Genomic DNA, 26411 nt, shown 5'->3' with positions numbered 1-26411 from the left:
TATCTTTCAAGGTCTAGCTCTAATGTCACCACCTCCATTAAACCTTCTCCGACCTTCTCAGGAAGAGCTAGAACCTTTCTTCCTCTCTGTCCCATGGCAGATAAGTACTTTCTCCACCCCTCAGTCATAGCACCCAGCACACTAGATTATTGTCTGTTTACCTCTGTTTCCCTCACAAGTCTGTGACTTACTCAAAGGCATGAACCAGGTCTTCTTCATAAAATGACCCATAATGACAAAATGACAAGTAAGTGAACCAGATCTTCTTCATTTTAGTAACAGTCACAGTCCATTGTCCGTCATGATATCAGCTTAATCCAGGTTTTTTAAGTGAATGAATGAAGTGGTTAATAAAATAACTAACTTAAATGCAGAAACATTGAATTTTATAATTTATGAGACTCTTGGATCCCTCTTTATTGCAGTGAAATGCACTGTCTTGTTATGCTAGAGGCCCAATGTTGAGTAAATAGCAAACTGGCACCTACACTGGGTGTTTGTGTCTATAATCTTGCTTCTTGAAGTATAGTCTGGACCAGCAGCCCTGGCAATACTTGGGAGCTTGTTAGAAACGCAGACACTCGGGCCCCGCCCCGGACATCCTGAATCAGAATCTGAATTTTCACAAGATCCCTGGGGCATCAGTGTGCACACTGAAGTTTGAGAAGCACTGATCTAGACAGAGCAATAGTTCTCAAACATTTTGGTCTCATGAGCTCTTTACACTCATGGGAATTATTCAAGTTGCCAAAGAACCTTTGTTTATGTGGATTATATCTATTCATATTCACTGCATTTGAAATTTAAAACAAAATTTTTTCTTAAAAAAACAGCTAACAACTGTTGCCAATCTTCCTTTTTTTTTTCTACTTCTTCTCCCCAAATCCCCCCAGTACATAGTTGTATATTCTAGTTGTGGGTCCTTCTAGTTGTTGTGGCATGTGGGATGCTGCCTCAGCGTGGCCTGATGAGTGGCACTGTGTCCGCGCCCAGGATCTGAACCAGCGAAACCCTGGGCCACCAAAAGCGGAGCGCGCAAACTCAACCACTCGGCCACAGGGCCGGCCCCCTAAAACAAAATCTTTAATAATATTTTCTTATTAAACGATTTGAAAAAAGCAATAATAAACCCTTTGCATGTTAACATAAATAATATGTTTTTATAAAATAGAAACATATTTTACAACTTGAAAATATACTTTATGTCTGGCTTAATAGAAGACACTTGGATCTCATGTCAGCTTCGGCATCAATCTGTGGTGACATCTCCATGTCGTGTAGCCTCAAGAAAACTCCGTCTTACACACAAGAGAAAATGAGAGTGCGAAAGATAAATAAAATCTTAGTATTACTATGAGAATAGTTTGACCTCCCGGGACATAATTTGAGAACCACAGATCTAGATAAACTATAGTCTTGCATGAGACATGTGACAAACCACACGAAGGCTAGCCTGATCCTTTTCGTCCTTCTTCCTCTTTATGCTGGTGCTGTGGCCAAGTCCTGGAGAGACATCATTTCTCATGTGAAGGATACACAGCAGGTCCTCAAACATCATTCCTGACCCTTCTGTGCAATCAGTTGTCTAGATGTAGCTTTCTCAACCACTGGTCAAAGATTCAGAACGCTTTTTGCATTTTTTAAGTGGGGTCAGTTCTATTAAAAAACAAATTCTCCCCCCAAACAACATACTTATTTATTGTTGTCATTTTTTTTCTTTTCTGCTTTTTAAATGGTAGAGCATCGAAAGTAAAGGGATATTTGCAATCTCAGAGTAAAAGATTTTCAGAGCTAGAAAAAACTTTATGGGCCACTTAGTCTAGGTCCTCATTTTACAGATAGGGAATAGAGACCCAGAAAGGTCAAGTGACTTGTTCAAAGTCAACCAGCTAGAAAATAGAAGAGCCAGGCATCTTTATCTCTGTTTCCAGCACTTTCTCTGCCAATTTCCCAGAATGTGCATCAATGCCTTTTAGGGAATTTCATAACAAACCCTTTAAAAGAAGGCAGATGAGGAAGTCAGTGTTTGTATTCCGAGCATTCGGAGAGATTTGGTGGCTTTGCCCTTAAGGGTAACTGCTCCCGTGGCTGCCACGGGCAGAATTAGAGCCCCGACAAGGATTCCAAAGCATCCATCGAGCCATAGAGGATAGATTTGGGAATTAGCTCCTTTTTGCAGTTTAACAGGCACTTCGGGCACGAAGAATGGCCCAAGATCTTACAACAGGCCTGTTTTCATCTGCACAGATGGGCTTCATCTGTCCGACAAGGACTCAGACAAATTTTGACCCCAGTTTACGAGCAGCCCTGTCAGATTATTTATGGCTTAGATTCCTGGTCGTTGGGCAAGGCTCATTGGCTTCCCCTGCGATGAGAGATTGCCACGAATTTTGAGCTGGCTTTGGGTGCATGTTAATTTCCTTTATTTGCTCCACACTCTAATTCACTAATTTACCCTTTCTCACTTCCTCTTCATTTTTTTTCCCCAACAAATATTTACTGAAGGCTGACAGCACTAGACATAATATTAACAACTGTGAGAGAAATATGTTAACATCCTGTGGCTTGCACATCATACTTTATTTTTCAGTTTCTTATTGATCTGTCAAGGTAGTCTGAACTAGCCTCTGGATTCTAATCTGCTCACGTAATTCTAATCAGGGGCCAAAGATTGTCCATATCTAACGGCCGATCAAATGCCCCAAGAGTGTTCAACCATGACAGCCTGTTGCCCACATTAGGATTCCTTCATTCTGACCGGTGTGTTGTACCTGATTTGAAGCTCAGGCTGTGAGTAAAATAGTCTGGTACTTTCTATTGTGGTCATTTTATGCCTCTTTCAGGAAAGCAGCCTTTTCTCTTACACACTGCAGAAGCAATGTAACATAGGAATCAACAGCCTAGCTTCTGGAGCCAGATTGCCTGAATTTGAATGTCCCTTTTGCCATCTACCATCTGTGCGATGTTGGGCAATTTGTTTAATCGCTCTGTGCCTCTGTTTCTTCATATGTAAAGGTAGGGGGTAAAAATAGTAACTTATCTTAGAAGTATTATGAGAATTAAATTAGTTAATCCCTGTAAAATGTTTACAGCAGGAGCTCACTATTCTTTTATTTTGAAACTCAGCATAGAACATAAAGACAAAAATAAAGAGCTCAGAGTTCAGCTTGCTATTGCTCCATCTTGCCTTCCCCAAGGTTCGTCCACAGAACACTGTTCTGAACAAGTTGAGTCTGTTGAGCTCTTGTGCATAGATGTTCCAAGGGAATTGCTCAAGCAGGAGGGTGCTTGAAGTCTAACAGTACAGCTTTTCACTGAAAATCCTATTCAAACTTTATATACTCTGGTGAATGTAGAGATGAAAATATCGTAGTACTAATGGCATTGCCTTCTGCAATCCGGTCCAGTCCAGTTGTTGAAAATATCAGTAGACTTGCATCACTGCCTCTTATAGAGTACTAGTCAGAGATTAATCCATCAACTCGACAAACAGCTAGAGTACCTACTCCATTTAAGATGATGGCAGTACAGGGCTGAAAGACACGGTGTGGGGGACAGGGCTGCTGAGGCGGGGGGCAGATCATACAAGTACCATGTGGGCAGTGGAAAGAGGGAAGGATCAGGGAGGGGTGCTTCAGGGAAGAATTCCTGGAAGTTTCGAGGCCTGGTGCAGATCTTGAATGATGAACAGACATTCTAGGCAGAAGAAGAGCTATTTTGTGCTTTTCTTCCAATTATCCTCACTACAAATGGAAAAATCATACAATAAACCAGCTTACTATTTCTTGTATGTTATTATCCAAGATACCAACCCATTAGCAGAATATTCTTTATCTATCTTCAACTCCATTTATGCTTCACTCTGGCAATTTTGTTCTTCCAACCCATAAATCCTTAAATTGTCCCCATTGTCCTGGGTAAACACCAGGGAGGATTTTTTTTTTCATTTCATATTCATAAGTCAGTAAGCTGATACTTCTAGAACATGCAGAGTTTGATCATTCTGAATTGAATTGTGTAACTGATGAATAATTCCCTCCGCACACAAACTCCAAAGAAAGTCCCCAGGCTGCAAGTGAACACACAGAAATCCAGGATGAAGTCATCCACCATTGTCTACACTTTCTGGTATTGACGGGGGCCAGTGTGGCTCCTTTGTGCTGATCGGTACCCACGCACATCATCTGTTTTGTCAGGCTTGTCATCCCCTTTGCTTGAAGTATTGCTTGGTTCCCAGATTTGCTGTATATAAAATTTCTTTTGTGTCCTTGTCAATTTCCCTATCTTTTGTCTCGTAGCACTGCCAGCGGAACACAACGGGAGAGCACTGTGAGAAATGTCTAGATGGTTATATCGGAGATTCCATCAGGGGAGCCCCCCGGTTCTGCCAGCCGTGCCCCTGTCCCCTGCCCCATTTGGCCAAGTAAGTCCTGAAGGAAAATAGTCTCTTCTACTGCTTATCCCTTTTTTTTTCCTGCTCTATCCAGAGTTCTAAGGTTTTTGCACAGTCAAAATTGAGTACCTCAATTTGAGATGAGACTGGAAAAGAGATAGGAAAGGTCTCTAGTCTAAATACGCTTTCAGGGAAGCTTAAGCGTTTGCAGTGTAGGTGATGACTCTGTTCCCAAAACGGAGTGGGGGGTGGGAGGAGGGTGTCATAAAATCAATGAAGTCACCCAAGTTTTATAAGCAAAGTTAGCCTCATCTTTTCTTGGCTATCCCTTGACCTATAGTGATCACAACTGGTAATGCCAACAGACTCATTATAATCCAGTGTTTTCAGTAGTAGTGTTTTTCTTACTCTCATGGAATAGACATTTCTCCACATGTGGCAGCCGACTAGGCTTTTTGATCAGAATCAAGACACAGACAAGCAGAATGTGTGCTTTCAGCCAGACAGCTCGTGGAAGATTTCCAAGAAAGCTAATTTTCACTTCTGGCTGTGTTTTGACCTAAGTGAGAAGTTAAAGAGACTAGACACACATCTTAATGGAAATAATGGAATTCTTTTCAGGCACGTATGTATAAATCCAGTAGTCAAGTCATGACTGGCCATTTTATTGGCTTAAAAATGACAGAATGTAGAATTAAGATGGTATACTGGTATTGGTTTGCCGCATATCAACTTGTTCTCCAATTCTCTCACACCAACCAAGTGTCCTACAATCAATTCAATTCTGACACTAACTATCCAGAGTTAGTGCAGACGCCATGGGTTAAGGGCTCAGTCCCATTTCAGAAACCAGCCACAAATGGGGTCATCAGGCTACTCATATTTCTGCCCAACTGACTACAAATTCAAGGGTTCTCTTAATGTCCCCTAAGGTTTGATAATTTTCTAGAAAGACTCACAGAACTCAGGAAAGTGCTATACTTACAATTACAGTTTTATTATAAAGGAGACAACTCAGAAATAGCCAAATGGATGAGATGCATAGGGCAAGCTGTGGAGGGACATTTGTGAGGGAGCAGAGCTTCTATGCTCTGTCTGTTCAGGTGCAGCACTCTCTAAGTAAATCAATGTGTTCACTAACCCAAAAGGTCCCCAAACTTTGTTGTTTAAGAGTTTTTATCAAATTTTTATCACATGGCATGTTTGATTAAATCGTTGGTGATTGAACTCAATCTCCAGTCCCGTTCCCCTCCCTTGAGGTGGGAGGAGGGATGGGGTTGAAAGTTCCAGCCCCGCTAATCTTGTGTGCTTAGCTCTTCTGGCAGACCAGCCCCCATCCTGAAGCTACTTAGGGGCCCATCAAGAGTCACCTCATTAGCATAAACTCAAGTATGATTGAAAGGGGTTCATACAAAAGACAGTTTTATCACTCAGGAAATTCCAAGGGCTTTAGGAACTCTGTGCCAAGCCAGGGACAAAAACCAAGTATATATATTTATTTATTTTACCACAAGTGGAAAGAGTTATGTGCCTGCTTTGGCGCATAAGAGCTGTATGGTCTCAGGCAAGGTACTCTCTCCCGTGTCTCACTTTCCCTGCAATTTGGGGTCAAGGAGACTAGATTCAGATCTTGGCTCCATTCGTTGATTCCTTTACCTGCTCTGGGCCTCAGTTTTTACCTTAGTAAATCAAAGTTAGTATAAGGATGTACCTCATAGGGTTGGACTAAAATACTGTGTGTAGAGCATGTGGGGTGGTGCCTTACACATGGAAAGGTGTATGGTAGGTGTTGGCTTTACTGAATAGTTGAATACACCCTTTGCATTTTTTCTAACACTTATACTTTGCTTACTCTGTGTCAGGCACTGTTCTAACTGTTTGGATATAATATTTAATTGATAACTGTTGTAAAGATTAAATTAAATAATGCATATAAAATAACTTTAAAAAGGTCTGAATACCTGCCACACATATACATACTTTCTTATAAAGAGGAAAAAATAACCACCAAATTTCCCCCTAGTTTTTTCCCTTAATTGACCGCCAATATTGACTAATATTTCACCTAAGACCTTGTGATTTGTTCAAATCCTCTGATGAGTCTGACAGTCAGTGAAGAAGTCTGATGTTTTACAGTTCCATCTTTCTTTAGAAACTGTTAAACTGCCTCCACCCTTGCTTTGTGATTTTTCATGTCCTATGGTATTAATAATGTGTGTAAAATGGATGGTACTGAGAGCGAGACTAGAAAACCCAAACATGAAATGTTCCGTTATTTTCACTCAAGTGTGTCCTGATTTATGAGCTCCCTTTGTCTCATCTAGGTATATTTCTTAACTCTTCATTAATATTCTGCTCTCAAACATTAGTCTGAATCATAGCTGATGAGGTGTTCAGTATGCTGATCTCTTGCCATGGTATAGTTATTTTGTTAAATATATTTACTTCCAACTTTCTAATAACAAGTTTCACTCATTCTTCCATGTAAACAAACCATCATCTGCTCAAAATAGGTTTATAAGCTTTGAGCTACAGTTTCTTTAGAAACTAACAGATGAATTAGAAAGGGAATTCCAAATGCTTCCTTTGAGTTGTGTTGTCCAACTTTTGCACATTTTGCTCCATTTGTATGACAAGACTTTCTTAGCTAAATTATCTGACATTAATGTCTTAAGAGCCTTTTGGAGGCTCGTTCCTCGTAAGAAGTCTTGTCTGCATGCAATCAACAAATATTTATCGAGCGGCTTATTATGAGCCAGTCACGTACTGATAACTGGTCACAGCAGTGAACAAAACAGTCAAACAGTCCTGCCTTCATTAAAATAGGTCAAAATACAATGGTATTTTGAAGCTTCTAAAGCAAATGACCTTTTACCTTTTGAGTAAATTATCCAGTATTTCAGTTGATCAAGACGCTCTTTTGAAGGCTACTAACTCTTTTAATTAAATGAAGCAGAAACTTGACAATTGGGTAATGAGCTTCCTGTTTTGAGAGAGGAAATAGCTTCCACAGGCCTCAAGGATCACCATTTCCACCCATGGTCTTTCTGTGTGTGAGCGGAGCTGGGTTCAAAAGAGCAATTGAGGGACTTAGGGAATGTTCTCTGAAGTCAGGTGCATATTTACAGACAGGAAAACCCCAGTCTCTGTAGTGCAGATTTGAGGCTGAGAAACCTGCTGGAAATTAGCACAAAAGCAAAAATAAACCACCTCCAAGTAAAGAACATTCTGTGGGCGTGTGGAGGAATTGGGAAGGTCGTGCGAGCTCTGCTTTCTCTGTGGTGGCAACTGTTCTACTTCCCAAACCCATTGAGGGAAAAAACTGGCTGAAAAGGAGAAGGAGGGTAGTCCGTGGTCACACAACAGGACAAGCGTGCCTGGATCCTATGAAGTTCCAGCCTTTGATGTGGCCTTACTATTGACCGAGCTAACTAATCTCAAATACTAATCAAATATCTTATCAAAACATGAAACAGCCCACTGCCTCTTCCAGCTCTTTTTATTCATATTGCTACTTTCTATAAGAATTAAAGTTCCAGGCCTTTTATTTGAGCCTGGAAAGGTGCCAAGTATGGAATCCGAATTACGCTTGGAAAGGTCCGCTAGTTGAGTCTGCAGACCCAGGTTTTGGATTTCCAGTTACAATAGCCACATCAGAAAGCAAGGAAATAATGCTGGAGGGAGTTGAGCAAACAAACGGCAGTGCTGAGTCTATTTTTCTTTGGGCTCCCTGAGGGTTGTCCGAGAGCAAAAGGCTCCCTTCCACTTGGAGAGGGCGCCATGGCTGTTAGTGGGGGCTGAGAAAGGCGCAGTGTTTTCATTTCCCTAGCCAGAAACAGACTTTACCCTAAGAAAATATAAACAATTAATTCTGATGAAAAACAAAAAAGGAACCCTCAGTGGCTGGTACTGCCTCTGAGCCTCCCACCACGGAAACCAATGGTCACACAGCTATTCCCGGGGACCATTGGCACTGAGTTCATTTATTTATTTTGGGGTTGGCCAGACATCCTCCATGTCTACTAGTAGCTATGTTAATGGCTCCAATTAAGGAAAATGTCATCTGTTTGAAATAGCAGGGCATTAGCTCAAGGCATACAACTCCAGACACCAGCAGGCGTTTCAGCCCTTCAAGCTGTGGGCAGGCTGCTGGATGGAACATCTTCAAAGAAACATGCATGAGGGTTTGTTCATGTTCTGGACTCTCAACTGACAATGTTTCTTTAAGTAGGCTAAGGAATAAGAACAAGCCAAGTAAAGGGTAAAGGCCACAGAAATGTAATCTTGTTGAAATGTTTTTATCCAAACTGTTAGGGAAAATAAATTGCAGGTATTGCCTTTCACTGAGAAGCACAGATTGTGTTCTGACTGATTTTGTAAATGTCTTCAAACAAAGCAAACACATCCATTTGCTTTCCTCCAAAGACCATTAGGGTAAAATTGCTGATCCACACAGGAATGTGGGAACCACAGGTCACACTTCATTGATTGTACAGGACCTAAGCGAAAACTAATTTAAAGTCTTTAAAATTTTCCACACACCCCTCATATGAATGGCTTTATGTGTCAATGTAGCATTTTCTGAACAAGTGGAGAATGATATTCCATTTCTCCTACCTTAATAATTAAGATATTTATTCTGCTGGAACAATATTTTTATTACTTTTCTGTCCTGTGTCCTAGTTTCTATTCTCTAAAAAGAAAAAAAAGAAGAGTCAGAAAGTGGACCAGAAAGTGGGTCCTATTTCTTACCTGAGTATTTGTTTTGTGACTTTAATCACCTGAGCCAGTCCTTGAACCCATTATTCCCAATCTTCAAGGTACATATGACAGTAATTAAGGTTCTGCAGAGATTATAGAGTATAGTTTAGAACTGGTTCATGACCTTGAAGTGTGGAAGATATCCAGTGCAGAAAAAAAGAGAGAAATGTTCAAAAGTATTGACAGAAAGTGGTGGAAATAAGAAGAAACTCTTGTATAAATCTAAAACCGCAGGTAAAATTTCCTTATTTTATTTCTGACTTTGGAATATGTATTTTAGACTTGCATTTAAAATATATATTTTTATTATCTATGTATGGAACTGACTTTTAATATTCTCTTACAATTCTAGTTTTGAAAATATACATGTATATATATCTACACATGATGTTCTGGAAATTCCACTACTTCAAGTAAAAATAATGAAGTGCCTCTATGGAAAAATAAGTAAGGGGGACCTGGAAAATGGTCTCACCAATTGAGCGGCATTTTCTATCTGGGCCTGCTGTTCTAAACTTTCCTGGAAAGAAAGGATTTAATTTAAACGAAGCAAATGATCACATCCATTTGAACTTGAGAGGGACCAAGGTAGAGAGGATCTAATCAAAAGCTGACACTGTCTCTTCAGGGACGCATGGAACTGACTTCTAATATTCTCTTGCAATTCTAGTTTTGCAGAATCCTGCTATAGGAAAAACGGAGCAGTCCGGTGTATTTGTAAAGAAAACTACGCTGGACCTAACTGTGAAAGGTAGGCTAATAAAATTCACTATTTTCTCTGTGGGTCAAAGGAAACTCTGTTTCTTCCACTCAGCAGCTCTGCCATGTTCCCAGTTCAGTAGGTCTTAAGAGGAGGGAGTCAGGGGGTGGCATTTTAGAACCCCTTGGGGGAGTTCCCTAAATCCCATGCCCCAGATACAGCTATAGCGTATGCCCCCTAGGTGTCCAGGCCAGGGCCACAGCTCAGGATAAATGGCAGGGAAAGAGGAAAATGAGTATGCGTGTTTGGAAAAGATTCTCTAGATGGTTTTGGTAACACTCCTTTCTCTCTCCATCACTGAGAACCAGTAGTATAATTAATGTTCGAAAAAGAAGAGAGAGGGGGCCGACCCAGTGGTGTAGTGGTTAAAGTTTGTGCACTCCGCTTCAGCAGCCTGGGGTTCCCTGGTTCAGGTCCCGGCCACAGACCTACGCGCTGCTTATCAAACTATGCTGTGGCAGGCGTCCCACATATAAAGTAGAGGAAGATGGGCATGGATGTTAGCTCAGGGCCAATCTTCCTCAGCAAAAAAAGAGAGAGAAAGAGAAAGGCTTCCTTGCCTAAATAATCCTTCCTACCCCTAAACCTAAATAAAAGGTGATTCTTTTACCTGGAAAAAAGCACGAATCGATTATTTGACCCTTCTTTACATCATCTCCTCCCCTGGAAAGCAAACAAATGCCATGCAAGTTTGGATTTTCTGAATTGCTCTTTGGTATTCACACCTAACACTCTTTTTAAGTTGCTCTGGGCTTTGCTCTGACAAGACAGGCCTTGGTGACTAAGGATGCAAGGCTTCCCACTGAATGATCTCTCACTAAGACAGGTCCCATCTCCCTGCCAGTCCACTGCTCTCAGGTTTCTAAAGTAAAATGGCTTTCGCCGAAAGAGCCTCACAGAGAGAACTTCTTGTTTTTAACAGAAACGCCTTTAATGGTGACCTCACCGTTGTGTTTAGGCAGCAACATGATGTGTGGTGCCATCAAGACAGGGAGGGAAGGGCAAGGAGGGACTGGTCAACATCTCGTCCAACATCTGCAGCGTGATCACCTCGCGACAGCACACACTCACTGCCCTGAATGTGGCTCACAAACTCAGCCCAGGGCGCCATACGTGAACCTGAAATTCTATCCACCACACTTCCAATGAAAACACCCTCCGTCTCTCAGAGCAGTTCTGGAACTCTTTTTAAAAAGCCACAGTATCTATGGTACAGAGAAAATCTCTGGACTCGGAGGGCATTGTTACTATGATTATTAATTGTGCAGAAAAGGGAAAATTCTTTCACTAAAGAGTTGTGGGATGATTCCCTTTTTTGCTATGAGGGAAGAGGGAAAGTGAGAGCTGAGGGGCCATGGGAATCTCATTCTTTAGGAAGGACTGCGGGAGATGATGCTAGACGTTTGTGACGCGCTCATTCTGTATTTCCTTACTTGGGGACTCAGGAATATGAGACACCTGATTTACTCATTCTCTGGCTCACTGTGGGTCTGAGAGGACGGTTCATCAGCCAGGGATGACTTTTTCTCCTCGGTGTCTGAGGTTAAACTCAGCTTAGTCTGATGAGGATTGAGCAGTATTACCAGCTAACGGGGGTTCGGTGGTTCCTGTGAGGAGAATTAATGGCCTTAAATACAGCCCTGCTGAGTAAATGCAAGGCCTCCCAAAAGTGAAGTCATCTTGGTCCCTAAGGGCTCAGTCCTGCAAAGTCACACAGGGGTGCAGATAAGGGTCCTGTCAGGACAGTGGGGGGCTTGACACAGGACGGCATGCCCACCTCAAATGTGGGATTGTAGATAATAAACCCTCCAGCCCACACTGGTGGCTCCTTGGACCTGCCATTTCCCAGTAAGGCTGGGTCAGATCTGGTGCTTATCCCAGATCTGGAATGAGAGGGTCGAGGGGAGAGCACTAGTTTGGGAAGCGGAAGTAGAGTGTTGAAGAGATTTAGCGTTGGCCTGGCTGAGTTTGTAGCTCAGCTCCAGCCCTTTGAGATCCTCCTGGGCAAGTTATTTGGCTCCTAAGTGCCAATTTCCACATCTCCAGAATGGAGAAAATGAAAGCACTCATCTCACAGGACTGTTGCGAGGTAACACCGTAAAGCTTTTTGTATGGCACCTGGCACTTAATAAATACCCGATAAAAACTAACTAGTGACAACATGAGTCATTGTGGTCATTGTCCAGTTTCCGCCACTGGCATAATGTGTATACTTCGGACAAGTTGACTCATTTCACTGAATGTCAGCTTCCTTAGTTAGAAATTATGGCTTGGAACTAAATAGTGCCCTTTATTGATTGTCTCCTGTGTCCTCATTGCTTTACGGTCCTCATCCCTCAGGCTTGTAACCACCCTGAGAGGAGGTCGTATTTTGTCTTTTTGCGGATGAGGAAACTGAGGCTACAGGAGGTGATGGGACTTGTCTAAAGCCACATCACTGCTAAGTGAGGGGAGCAGGATTTGCACACCTTGGCTAAAAGTCTGGATTCTTTCCCTGTCCCCATACTGCTTTCCCCAGTGGCTTCCTAAGAGTCTTCTATTTTAAACATTGGTGAATTCATTCACTAATTCATTAGCTAATTCATTAATTACACAATTAATAAATAGGGTCAGCCTCTAATACGCGAAAGAAAAATAGTTAATCAGTTACTAGATCCCCTTTGACAGGAGACTGCGTCTACAAAGATGCTGGACATAGCGTCCCTTCTTAGTCTGTATGAGGAGAATCACTTCAAGCAACTTTCTCTACTCTTCTCCTTCTCTCTCCTGTCCACCCTCCCTCACAGCCTGCTCTTTTAAAGAGAATGTACTAAGGTCTTTTACGTCAAAAATTGACCCGACAATCCAGAAAAGTTTTCCTTGAAATGGCCACACATGCAGATTGGTGCAGGGGGCAGGGATGGTGTCTTGTCCACCAGGAAGTCAAGGCTAAGGGAGGAGACAAATCTGAAAATCATTCATGACGAGGCAGGAAAAAAGAAATGCTAAATAGAAGAAGCAGCAAAGGCTCTTGGAGATTGTAGTGGAAAGAGTGATTTCCTTTGACCTGGATCATCCCAAAGGAGGTGGCCTTGGCTGCTTATGAGTTGTGTTTGACCCAGGGGCTGAGAGGGGTTTCTGTTTTGAGTTTAACAGTCAAATTAAGTTGTCCCCGTTAAGCTTCACCTAATCTGTGCTTTCAACTATCTGTGAATTTAGACCACTCCACAAGATCTTTTCAAAATATGCGGCTAATTGTATGGGGTCTATTTCAAACAAAGACAAAAATTAATCCAAACTGAGAAACTCAAAGTGCTTCCGTACTTAGAGATTATTTCACCAAGTGGTAGTTTTCACATGTGACTGTGTGTAAGTATCTCCAGGACACTGTTGATTCCTGAGCTCTCTCCAAACTCTCCCTACCCCGTGGAGAAAGAATCTCTAGGAGAGAGGCCTGGGGACCCCTATTTTGACTCTCCTTGGAGTTCTCACACCAGTCCTCTCACTACCATGTGAACTTCTGCTCTATCAACCTTCACTTCCACACCCATGTAATATACAACAGTGTTTCTCAAACTGGGGCTCAAGAACCACAGTATGTTCAGAAATATTCGTGGAGGTTCATGGATTCTCAGCAAATATTTTCTTAGTGTTGTGTTTAATTTCAATGATAATCTTGAGAAAAAAGTTAATTGAAACATTTTCTAGACTTTCTGTAATACCACTTTATGAGAAAGGGAGATTGGCCTCAGAGCTAAGGAGAAAATCACAATCAATGGTGTGCCAATGACATATCACACACAATTGGAGGCCGAATGGCATGGCATCAAAGCAAATTGAGTTATCACAGACCACTTGACAGGACATGCATGCTGAACCCAGACAATCCTCTGGCACAACATGCTGCAAATGGCCTTTCAGTGGCAACAAGACAACATCATCTGTTAGCTTGAATTAATACTGTTAATTTGAATTTGATTCATTTTATAGTTTTGTTTACATTTTTGGAAAAATTACTTTGGTTTCCAAGAGGTATAAAAGCCATAGATATGAGGAGTTTCTACCTAGCTTTATGCTTGAAATATTTAAAGATAATTTAAATGAACATTAGAAGAAGTATTCTATGAAAATATTTTTCCTTTCACAGGGATCCATACTACAAACAAGTTAAAAAAACATTTGTCTAAAGCATAAAACATACACCTCTTACCATACTGTGTAAAAAAGCTCAAATGCCCTTGTCTTCAAAATGAGTCCATGTTTCATAGCCTGCCCTGGCCCCTGCCTGTCTCTTTCCCAAAGCCCTTCTCCCACCTCACAATTTAAACTCCACATGTTGGACCTACTGGTCCCTAAATCCACCAGATCAACTGCAGAGCTTTCCACGTTGTACTGCATTTAGATGATGATCTTGATGATGATGATAAAAATAATAACAAACATTTACTGAGTGCTCACTGTGTCCTAGGTACTGTTATAAGCACTTTACCTACAATGACACATTTAAGCCTCAAAAAAGAGAAAATTTCTATGAGATGCCATATTCATCCTTGTTTACAGAGGGAGAATGTGAGATACAGAGAGGTTAAGACATTTCCTCAAAATCACAGAGGTTTTTTTTAATCTCTGCTATTAAACTATGAGCTTCTCTACAGAAGTAGCGTCTTATTCATTTCTCTGTCCACGCCTCCTCCATCATAGTATCTGGCACATGATAGGCACTCATTATACTTATTTAGGTAATACTTTTTTTTAGTAAAAAGCAATAGCACTTTTAATGCTCCTTTAAAAAGGCTCTGTGTAGTGGTGGGAGTCAGTCACTTCTTGCCCCATTTAGCCCCCCACTTCCCACCCTATGCCAGGAAAGTGGAGGAAGGTGACCCAGAATTGAGTGAGTTAAGTCACTGTCCCCTGGCTGAATAGAGGTTGCAAGCGGAAGTTATCTGCAGATGAAGATAATTATAAAATGCACAACCTTCTAGACAAGAGTTCTGCAATGTTCATTCTCATCCCAATGTGAGCTTCTCTCTGCTCCTAAGTAGTGCATTTAAAGATGAGGAGCCTGAGACTCAGAGCCATGAGGAGACTTAGTCTAAGGTCACACAGTTGGCTAGTGATAGACCCAAAACCAAAAACCAAGACCCTCACTGTTCAATCCAAAGTTTTCAGTTGATAAACGTATATGATCTCAATGCCTCAGTATCCCACATCATCTCCCATGGCAGCTTTAATAATGTGCCTTCATCCATTCAATTTTGTGGTGGAGTGCGAGACATACTAAGACCAAATGAGGATTTATCGCGTGGATCTTATTGCTTAAGGATCAGGACAGAAGAATGGGAAAAATTAAAGCAAATCGAAGGGAATCTTAAAAGTGTAACAGGAAATGTATGGCGTCATCAGAAATAATGATGATGACAGTGATAATGGTTTGGATGATGGCCTTGATGACAGAAAAGAAGAATAAAGAGGAGGAGAAGGAAGAGAAAGCTAACATTTATGGAGGCTTATCATGATTCAGAGATTTAGTTTGATTCTTTCTGCAGGCATCAAGTTTTCAAACTTAAGCTATCAACCCTGTTATCTGTGTAGAATTTTTCTTATGACTCCCTACTCTCTGCTTTGCCCCACTTCTGGATCTTGCCCTGTGCCCTTGAATGAGGACTTATATTTTCCTAGCATTATTTCCAAGTCTTTCATAGAGAAATAGAAAGCATCTATATGGCACCTACTATGTAACAGGTGCTTTTTTCCCATCATTTAATTAAGTCCCAGTGGCAGCTACGGAGTGGCATCCCTCCTAGAAAGGCTTCTGTGCCACCTAGGAGTTTTGGCACCCTTGATAAAGGCATGCAGTGACTGATGTACGGCCCTGGGAAGAGAAGCTGAGGAGAAAGAGCAGAGAAGAGGAAAACTCCAAAAATTCACCCAAACAATAGTTTTTGGTCAAAATCATCTTTTTCCCCCCAAAAAATGTATTTTTTTGTTTTCCATTTTGCCCAAATAATATGATGACTAACTGAAATGACCAAGTCCATACGCCACAGTTCTTTCATTTGCACTGTAAGTTTATCAGCTCTATTTTCTCTGAGTTATGAAGTCACTAATAAAGCAGGAATTGAGTTTATGGAAGGAAAAAAAAAAATAGGCCCAGGCTACCAGGTACCAGGGCTCCAATGCGAACTCTCAACCCAACTCCTGGTCCTTTTGTATCCTTTGTTTTTAGCTCTTTGAGGGCAGGAATTGTTGTACTCAAAGCATTTGATTATTAAACTGTTATAATAATTAACTGGTTAATTAGTTAATTCATTAATGCCTGACTTGTGGAGTGGAAAGAGCATTATCTTGGAGTCCCATAACAGGTTTGAGCCCTGTAGCAATGAACAAATCATTTAGCTTCTCTGCACTCTAGTTTCCTTGTCTATAAAAGTAGGGGGTTATGGGATGCTGTGAGTAACATTTGACTGCTCATTCTATAAAATCTGCAGGGTTGAAGTTTGGATTATGATTTCAGAGTTGCCTCTGAACCTACTCCCAAAACATGTTCTTGAAACACAAAGTAACTCAAAATAGGTTTCCACTGTGATTGAGATTCTGACTCACAGAATAGGGAATTTCATTTTTCTCTTGTGGAAAATGAGGGGACAACCTATGGAGATCAAATACGGTGGAACTGAACAGAGAAAAGAAAGTAACTGGCATCTGGCTTCTGTAAACTTGGACAGGTCCCTTCACTCCCGGACCTCAGGATCTCCAGCTACACATCAAGCTGGCAGGTCTGAGGCCCATTTCACTGAGCCCAAAAATCTAATATTCTCTGTTTGGTGAACTGCAGCAAAGGGTAGAAATTCAATCCAGCCATGTGTTCCATAGAGGAATGATTTGTGCTGGTTTGGGGACCAGAAGGCCTGTAAATCAGAAGTGAAAGACATGAGAATGAATAACGAAGCTCATTGAACATTTCCTCTTGGAAGGCGTCTTTTTCTGGGGTGTGTGGCACTGATCGTCATTCTTACCTTTTTCATAGACTTTGATTTCTAGAGTTCATGATATTATGTATAGTTATGCTTAATTTATTTTCAGTTCTTTCAGTGCATGGGCTGTATGTTCTTCCTCTCCCTGTCTCTCCACACCTTACATAAAATAGACATGAATTGTCCTTCTGTTGGACAAATTTACTCACTCATTTATAGCAGCAGCGGTGTGGTCCAGGGTGGAGTGAAGGAAAGAACATCAGGGTCAGAAGGTCTGGGTCTTACACTGTGGCTTCCTAACCATGTGAGCCTGGAAAACCACAGCAGCCTCTCAGCCTCACAATGCTGGGCCTGTGTGGCCTACCTCCCTGGTGTCTGTGGTAACTAACCAAACTCACCCAGGTGAAGCGATGAGATACAATCCAAGGAAAGAGTGTAAAGATTGAACGCACACCATCACATACAACCACACCAAAAAGCTGAGACATAGGAACAAAGGCTGGAAGAACATAAGCAAAAAGTTGAACAGTGATTCTGTTAGGGTCTTGGGATTACAGGTGTGATTTTTTTGCATTTCTCTATTTTCCAAATGTTCTAAATCATGATTCTCTTACTTTAAATGGAAGCCTTTTAGAAATGTGATGTCTTATTATTATTGGCCAAGTCTTATTGATTTCCTTGGAAAATCCTCCTTTCCTTTCTGCTCCCAAGGCCAACGCCCCAGTCCAAGCCCTCCACACCCTACCCTGGTCTCCCTGTCCAGCCTGCACTCGAGCCAACACTGGCCTCCTTCACCACCACTTCCATCGTGCTCAAAAATCTTTGCCGGCTCTCTTTCTTTTTCTCTCTCAAGTCAGAACTAACTCGTATGCCTGACCTTCAGTCCCATGATGGAGTAACCTCACATTCTTTCCAGTCACTCCCGAAGCATCTTCAGCTCCAGTCTTAGCTGACTGACTGAGTTAGCCAGTCTTCAACACTAGTCTAGGGTCCACGGCAGAGAGGAGGCCACAGCTGGCCGGCAAACATGTACTTTGGTTCATAGGATAGTCTTACAACGTTTGAGCCAATCTTTAAAAACTGAGATATCACATAAAAATACAAATTTCAACTTTTTTCTTTAAAAATAGGAAGATCTGGCAACAGAGATCCTTCATTCCCTCAAGACTACAACCCGGAAAGAGTTGACAGGAGCTGAGTAGCAGCTGCCCCCTTAGATAGGGCCTGCAGTCCCACCCCTGGCAGCGGGGCCTCTGCTGGTCCACAGGCACCTTTGGGAAAAACAGAGAAAGGCACCTCTTCCTCTGGGCAGAGGCAGCCCCACCAAGAGTGCATAGCTTGGCAAGATCAGCAAAGGCTGGATGGATTTCATTCTCTACTCTCCAAGTGGGCTGGGCTCTCTCATCAAGGGCCCAGCCAGCGTGACCATAGTCACCAGCTCTGCCCCCACAACAAATGCAGTTAAGTGCCTGGCCTCTGTAGTCTCACTTATCTAAAACGTCCAGGAGAATGGCTTTCTGGGATCCAACTCTGTTTATCTGTGGTACTCTCAGCTCTGCCCTCTGCTTTGTCTCCACACTGCCTTGCCTCCGTCACAAGATGGCTGCCAGAGCTAAGAGTGCCACCTGCCTCTTCATTTACCTGCAGCTGGAGAGAATGCCTTCCCACAACCCTCAAACAAGAGACCTGAACTCCACTTTGATTGAATGGCTCCTGAGTCCATCCATTTTGGTGAGGACAATGCCAGGCACTAATTGGCTCAGGTTTAGGTCATCTGAACAATGCACCAAGGCAAGGCAGATGGTGATTTAGACCAATATTTCTCAATAAAAGTATTGTTAACATTTTGGCCAGGACAGTTCTTGGCTGTGCCCTAATGGCACATCTCATTCAGTGCATTTAACATATCTGGCACCACTCATCATGCACCAGCAGTGCACTCCAGTTGTTGAGATTACCAAAAATGCCCACACACTGGTTATATCCAGACACTCCTGTCTCTGAAGGTTTGAGCAAACTGAATGTGCTGTAACACAACGAGGAGGGGTGTTTCCTTAAAAACAAAGTCTGGTCCTTATAGCAAGATGGAAGATGGGAATCAATTCTGGAAGAGCAATCCATAAATATTCACTCCACTTTCTTCTAGGTGGGAAAGAAGACAAAAGGAAGAAAAACTATGGATGCTATATTTCTAACTTGTGATCCTCCTTCAGGTGTGCTCCTGGTTACTATGGAAACCCCTTGCTGATTGGAAGCACCTGTAAGAAATGTGACTGCAATGGAAATTCAGATCCCAACCTGATCTTTGAAGATTGTGATGAGGTTACTGGCCAGTGTAGGAATTGCTTACGCAACACAACAGGATTTAAGTGTGAACGCTGTGCCCCTGGTTACTATGGGGATGCCAGAATAGCCAAGAACTGTGCAGGTACAGTACTGTGAATTCTAAGTCAGCTACCTGGCCAGCTTGTCTGTGATAGTAGCAAGTCTTCTGCCAATACTGAATTTGGATGAATTTGTCTTGGGGAAATATTGCAAGTGCACCCTTGTCACTTTTCCAGGGCAATGTACATTCTCAGGACTGTACATCTCAAACTTCCTGGGGGTAGATATTTTAATCAAGACCACTAACATAACTTAGCTCAGGGGGAGAATGAACCATGAGACACTAACATAAATTAACTTTATCTTATCATCTTATATCCTTCCAATTTTGATCAAAGAAATAAATCAGACTTCCATGGATTACCTATCATTGACCAGAGGACTGAATGAAAGTTTGCATGGTTCAAATCAGTTTTCTTCTTCTGGAAGCTAAGTCCCTTTTTTCAGTTATGTTTGGTAAAATTGACATTTCAGTGAAATAGATTAGCAAGCCAAGGGTGCAGTTTAATCATCTCCCAATTTCCTCAAATTATCAGAGTAAATATTTCAAGGATGGTGTAAGAAATCTTCCAGGTTAGACTTCAGTTAGACTGAAATGGACACATTTTATTAATGATTTCTCCAATCCGTTTTCCACATAGAGTGCAGCTCTTCAGAAGTAAAGTTAAATTGCCTTCCTCTAGGACTGAAGGAAGACTGAGCCTGAATATGTCCTCTCTTTTGTGACTTTGAGGGAAAGAAGGGTGAAGGAGAGGTATTATGCTCTTGTGGCATGCTTCTATTGGAAATCCTCTCGCTGAAACAGATTCCCCCCGGAAAAGATTTTAAGAAGTGGAGTTTAAAATTGAGAAGGAAACACAAACGATCTGCAGAAGTCACAGTAAAAGTAAACATGTCTGTAAGAAAGCAGCGCGCACAGAGGAGCTCTGCGTCCAGTCAGACTAAGGAGAGGGAAAGCAGGCATCGGAAAGAGTGTTGGCAAAATCAAAGCCTTAAATGTTGACATCCTAATTCTCAAAACATTTACTGAACTTACGTTTAAACTACGTAATTGCAGATCACTCTTAGAAAAGAAGATAATGTTAGAAGCCATAAAGCATGATCTCGCTGAATTGTTTAATAAATCTGCATTTTGTGGAACCTTAAACAGCTGAAATGTAATAAACGTATGTCCCCCTTGAAGCTAACTTTTTATGATTATTCTTTAAAGACAGTTAAGAGGTGGGGAAAATTCCCAATTCCGTTCCAGCTTATTGCTAGCATAGATAGGTTAGGAATTCCTTTTTTCAGTATTCCAAATTAATTTCCACTCCAAACTCGGTGGACAATGAACAGTCTGATGAGACTGGGTCTTGTTTCTGTTTTTTTCCAAAAGGCATTCTTGAAAATCATCAGTAGATTAACAATGGGCTCTCAGATCTTCTAAATTCATGTAAATATGCTCCTAATTCTTTCCACAACATTATTCCTAGCCATCCCACTGATAGCTACAATTTGGAGGTTGGAGTCAGCCTTGCCAAGGGTCAAGCACTGTGGGAGCCAAGAATCTTGGCTTAGACCTCCTCAGCTCCCTTCGCTGGGCTGCTCCTCCCTCACACCTGGCAATGATCAAGCCCAGAGTTGGATTAAACTGGAGAATCAGTCTGCGATGAAAGGATGGTTTTCAGATTCCAGTTGAATAATGGGCTCTGTGATCCTCTTGTACGTTGTGAAATTTACCAGGATCTTTTTGGACTGAAGCAGTCACACAGTCATGTCAGAATCCCAAAAAGTTGGGAGAGGAATCCAGAAAAGTTAGATTCACTCTTGTCCCAGGGTCACCTTTAAAAATCTCACTTGGACGGGACTAAATTGGGTGACGGGCACAGTCTCTATGTCGTAGATTCCATGGTCTTAAGGAAGAATAGAATTAATCCCCCTTGAAGAATTATATACTGATAGCCAGTATTTCTAGAAACCACAAAAATATTGCCATATTTTCAGCATTAAGTGAATCCCTAATCTCTTGTTTTTGTTTCCCACAGTGTGCAGTTGCGGGGGAGGTCCATGTGACAGTGTAACCGGAGAATGCTTGGAAGGTTTTGAAGCCCCTACAGGCACGGACTGCCCAACCATAAGTAAAAATAACAGTACATGATTGACTAACCCCACTTTCTCTAATGTGCTGCAGGTGTAGGATTAAGCAGAGCTATGCAATACCCTCTCTCTAGAAACTGCCCGAGTCCCACCCCTGGCTTTAACCTTGTCTGTGCCTCAACCAAATGGACTCTAAACAAAAGATATCTGGTGGTCTATTTGATTCCAACTGGCAAATAGCTTATTTACATTTAAATATCTCTATTTTAAAAAACTCATTTTATCAAGTCTTTTAGTTCAGCATCTTACCTAGCAGGTAAGGGCAAAGTCAGAAACACAGTTCCCAATGACTGAGCTCATTTTAGCTCCTTTTTCTATATTATTTCTTCAGGTCCTCAGATAATGTGATATACAGACAATACTTTACAACACTGAGGAAACTGAGATACCAAGAGATTTAAGTGGCTTTTCCCAAGACACTCCAAATTTGCAGCGGTACCAGGAATAAAATATTTAGGCTTTATGAAATGGAGCTGCCGTCTTTCTTCACCAGATTTCTCTGTCACTCCTGTCAATCAAATCATGAGCAGTCCTGATGGTGCAAGAACCTGCTAAAATATTTCAGAGCAAATGTCCAGAGGTAGTCTTAATGACTTCTCGAACACCCTTCAAGCCCTTAGTCTAGTAAAGTCCATGATTGATTCATAGAAGAATTGAAGGAAAGCTTTGCCATAGAAAGCCTTCTATCAAGAAAGTAATAATATTTGCCTTTAAGTAGAGTGGTTTAAAGACTATTTTAACATTAAATATCCTCTCCTCTAAACAAAAGTATCTTGGCTTCTCGGTCCCTCTGGGCACAAGAGATTAATGTTCCCAATTAATGACACCTTAGAAGATGGCATAGGATTTGAAACACAAGCAGGGCAAAGTTTAGGCACTGATAGAATAGGCGGTCCCCTAAGCAAGGTCACTTTAAGGACATCAAGACGCCTGCCTGGCCCTACGCATCTCCCCTACAAGCACGATGTGCTGGGTGGGGAGTCGTTCCTTTAAGAGAGCATATAGGTAAGACCATGTTAAACTTCAAGTAACAAATTAACATATTAACAACCATTAACACTTTAGTCTCCATTTATCGGTTCTCTAGAAGACAGCACAGTCTGAGGGAAAGAGATTGGGAACAAGGTTTCAAAGGGTGTCCTTGTGAGTGTGCCACAGGAGTGATGACAGTGGTCAAGAAATTCAGATGTGAAATGCAGGGAGCAATGAGAAGCCTGGACCTGCCTCAGCACGTGCCAGGTTCTTCAGATATCAGGGAGTGGTCTTCACCAACGGCCGTGTGCTGCACACCTCCTTCTGCTGCCCTCCCTGTTCATCTAGGCAGGAGGTGGGGCCACAGGGAGCCTTCCCTGGTGTGAAGTGAAGGCACAGCGCTAGAACCTGATAGCAGCTGAGAAAAACTAAGAGAAAAGGAGGGGTGTCCAGCAGATAGCCATCCTTACCAGCTGGCACGAAGCAAAAGCCCAAAGCCTAACACAAAGAGCCTTCCCAGAGGGCTGTCCCACCACTAAAGGAAGTGGAGAGGTCTTCTCCTTACCACCACGCCCCCACCCCCACCCCCGGCCCCTGTCTCTCCGATGGCCTGCCCTTTCATGCTTCCTTTCTTTCTCAATTCGTGCCCAATGTCCGTGTGAACCTACTTTCCCTGTTGTATGTGTTGCTTGTTTTTGTTGTGTTTCAAGCAGGGATAGTGCCTGATGTACAGTTTGGCTCTTCTTGGGCTCTACTCTGCCTTGAGTATAAGGACTAGTTCTGTGGCCCAGAGCAGCCCCTCAGGAAACAAAAATAAAAATAGTGTTAACCAAGGAAGTACACATAACGATCTTAAAGCGGCATGCTTCCCCGCCAACTTTTGACTTTGAAGAAATGACCTGCCCCTTTTTCCTCCAGGCTGTGATAAGTGCATCTGGGATCTGACTGATGACCTTCGGTTAGCGGCTCTCTCCATTGAAGAAAGCAAATCGGGTCTATTAAGTGTGTCATCTGGTGCTGCGGCTCATAGGCACGTGAATGAAATCAACTCCACCATCTACCTCCTCAAAGTATGCAGGAATGTTGTACCTTCAGCTCTGTTTTCATTCTGGTTCCATGGGGTCACTTCTAGAACTCCTATCCCTTTTGACATCTGAGTCCCGTGGCTGTGTTACAGATTGTTAGACCTAGGAAACTATGAAAAGGTGTTTGTAACCATGAGCTTCAGCCTAAACCAAGAGCTGCCATCTATAAAAGAGGTTAATATGGAAAGTGAAATGACTGAAAGCTAGTATCCATGTACAAAACTACTGAGGGAAGAGAAACACTATCACTTCCTTCGTGAAGCTGTACGTTGGTTATTCAAGTCGTTACTACAAACTTACCATTACCTTCGCCTCAATTTGCAATGTTTTGAGAAGTTTCTCTAGAAACTTCTCTTTCTCTCTCTTGTTCTCACTCTTCTTCCCTCCCTCTTTCCCGTCCATACATTTCCTTCCCACTGCCACCCATTCTCTTTCATTTTCCCACACTCATACACACAAACATACTCACATGCTCTATTTCTTCTCATAGGTCTAGTGGTTATATCTAATAAACAAGTTAAAGGCAGAAAAGAGTCAAAAACGGTAGACCAAAACAGTGCTCATATAGCTAAGCTTTAAGAGGTGGTTTTTTCCCTCTAAATCATGGCCTTCTACCACAACCTACAGATATTTTTTAAAATAATAATAATTAGCTGAAAAGACGATAGAATTAATACCAGCATACTTTTTTATTTTGTTAGCCAATTGAGCATAATGGTTAAGAGCACGAACGTTGAAACCAGATTGCTTGCATTGCAATCCCAGCTCTGACATGTACTAGCTGTGTGACCTTGAATAAGTTATTTAACCTCTTTATTCTTCCATTTCCCTATCTGGAATTGAGGATAATTGTTGCATCCATCTCACGGGTTGTTGAGAGGACTCAGTGAGTTGATAAATGCAGAGCAGTTAGAACAGTACCTAGCATAGAAAGTGCTCATTGCTCTACTTTTGGGAGGTGCAAATGATAGCCACAGCAATTGGCCAAATACGCAAAATGGAAGACAAAACAAAAATCACAAAATTGTAGAGGTGGGTGGAATCTTAGCGAGCATTCTATTCCAAACTTGGCAATCATTCACGTCCAAACTCACCTGTTTCGATGGAGGAGGGCACTAATTCTCAGAGGAGTCACCCGGACTCAGGCCTCTTGACACCACTCGAATCCTCTTTCCCTAAGAGCCCAACTTCAGGATGGGTGTAATTGTAGCTGACAGGAAGTCAGTGCCAAGATGAAGGGCTTACTCCAGAGTAATCGGAGCAAAGCTACATTTGGCCCAAACACATCAAAAATGGAAAAGAAAGTGCAAATGGTCTGAAATAAAGAGAATTGCTCTCCTGACACCAAAAAAGGAGGAAAATGAACTTCTAAACTCCATTTACATTGATCCAGGTGGGTTGTTCATTTCTTTCAAGGCCTGCCAAAGTTGAAATTTTAAAGCTTAGACACCCAGGGCCTCCACCAGTCTATGTTGCGCCTTTGTGCAAATTAGAAAACGGTACCCTTTCCTGACAGCCCAGGCCAGTAGAGCTCACAGAATTTCAGCCCCTCAGCCTCTTAGAAACCTCATACATACAGACCCCAACCTGCAGACCCCACGATTTGGGGAACAGAGGCTCACACTCAGAGTCCTCTTACACTGAATGACTTTTACGTATATTTTTAAAAACCTGGTGCGCACATCTACTGATTATTTGCAAAACATATTTTTCCACAGACAAAATTGTCAGAAAGAGAAAACCAGTACGTCCTAAGAAAGATACAAATCAACAACGCTGAGAACACAATGAAAAGCCTTCTGTCTGACGTGGAGGAATTAGCTGGAAGGGTAGGTATTCCGTTTCTGGGACTGCCTTCAGAGAAAGGATTTAGCTGGTGTGAGCCCGGCTCATCACAAATGACTGAGGCTTAACTCAGCCCAGAAAAAATGTGGTGACCCACATGCCTTAAAATAAATCAAGACAAGGCCTGTGGAGAAAGTTAGCATACTTGCTCTCTACCATCTCTTCCCATTTTGATTGGTTTCCTTGAAAAACTGTGTTTACGGGAAACTTTCATTATATTTGCTGCTGGTTAATACGGTTGTTACATGTTTCAATTAGTGTAGTCGTTCGGCTGTTTGCCTTAGCATTTTATGGGTAAGAGCTATACAGCATCCAGAAATAGCTTTATTATATAGAATATAAAATTTAAATGTTTGCTAAAGGATGCATTAAATAACAAAAGGAAAAAAAAGAGGAATTGTGCTGAGTAAGCAATTTTGCAGCTTGGCAGGGGAAAAGAAATCACTTTTGACCCTCACTTTATACCATATTCTAAAATAAATTTCAGACAGATTAGAAACTTGAGTTTAAATCTCAAATCCATAAGAAAACAGATCTAAATAATCACTAAACTTTGAAAGGAAATAACAATACACTTAAATACAATATGAGAAATTACAAAGAAAGAGAAGATATCTGACTAGATAAAATTTCAAATACCCAGCAAAGGAACTAAATAAATGAAAAACTCGACTACACTAAGAAAAATATCGAGGGACATATGATTTGTAAAAGCCCTCACAAATTAACAAGAAAAACATTAAAACATGAGCAGAGTTAGTGTGAAAGACTATTAAATGCAGTTCCCAAGAGCCTAATGGAAAAACATCAATTCTCTGTACTAATAAAAAAAATACAACTAAGCCACAAGGCATCATATCGAACATATTAAAATGTTTAACACATATTTTTCCTAATTGTGTTCCACTAGTGCTGCCTAAAGTACTCTGAAATTTCTGCTTTCTGATGCTGGTATTTGACATTATAAACTGCTGAAGTTCTTTTCAAAAACAATCCTCCTTTTCTACAAAATTAAAGCTTAAAATAACTCTGATAATCTCTTTCCATCTTGGACCCCTTAAATTTTTAGGATATTACGCTTCTAAAAATGTGAGTTACTCTAATTGAATCCTTGGAAGAGT

The 26411-nt window shown here is 41.6% G+C and overlaps 1 protein-coding gene across 2 annotated transcripts in view; it reads left to right on the top strand.

Moving 5' to 3' along the window:
- Positions 1 to 26411, top strand: part of LAMA4 (laminin subunit alpha 4) — a 135368-nt gene that overhangs the window by 41115 nt on the left and 67842 nt on the right. Inside the window, exons 3-8 of one of the 2 annotated variants that reach the window (XM_001916277.5) lie at positions 4299 to 4423; positions 9825 to 9905; positions 19081 to 19295; positions 21277 to 21348; positions 23279 to 23430; positions 25164 to 25274. In XM_001916277.5, coding sequence (XP_001916312.3) covers positions 4299 to 4423; positions 9825 to 9905; positions 19081 to 19295; positions 21277 to 21348; positions 23279 to 23430; positions 25164 to 25274 — 756 coding nt within the window. Of the gene's footprint in view, positions 1 to 4298; positions 4424 to 9824; positions 9906 to 19080; positions 19296 to 21276; positions 21370 to 23278; positions 23431 to 25163; positions 25275 to 26411 lie in introns of both variants that reach the window. The other variant, XM_005596885.4, reaches the window with a different exon arrangement.

This window comes from Equus caballus, chromosome 10 (genome assembly GCF_041296265.1).
Source record: "Equus caballus isolate H_3958 breed thoroughbred chromosome 10, TB-T2T, whole genome shotgun sequence".
Taxonomy (NCBI): Eukaryota; Metazoa; Chordata; class Mammalia; order Perissodactyla; family Equidae; genus Equus; species Equus caballus.
Note: the sequence above shows the minus strand (reverse complement) of the source record. Positions and strands in the feature narration are given on the sequence as shown.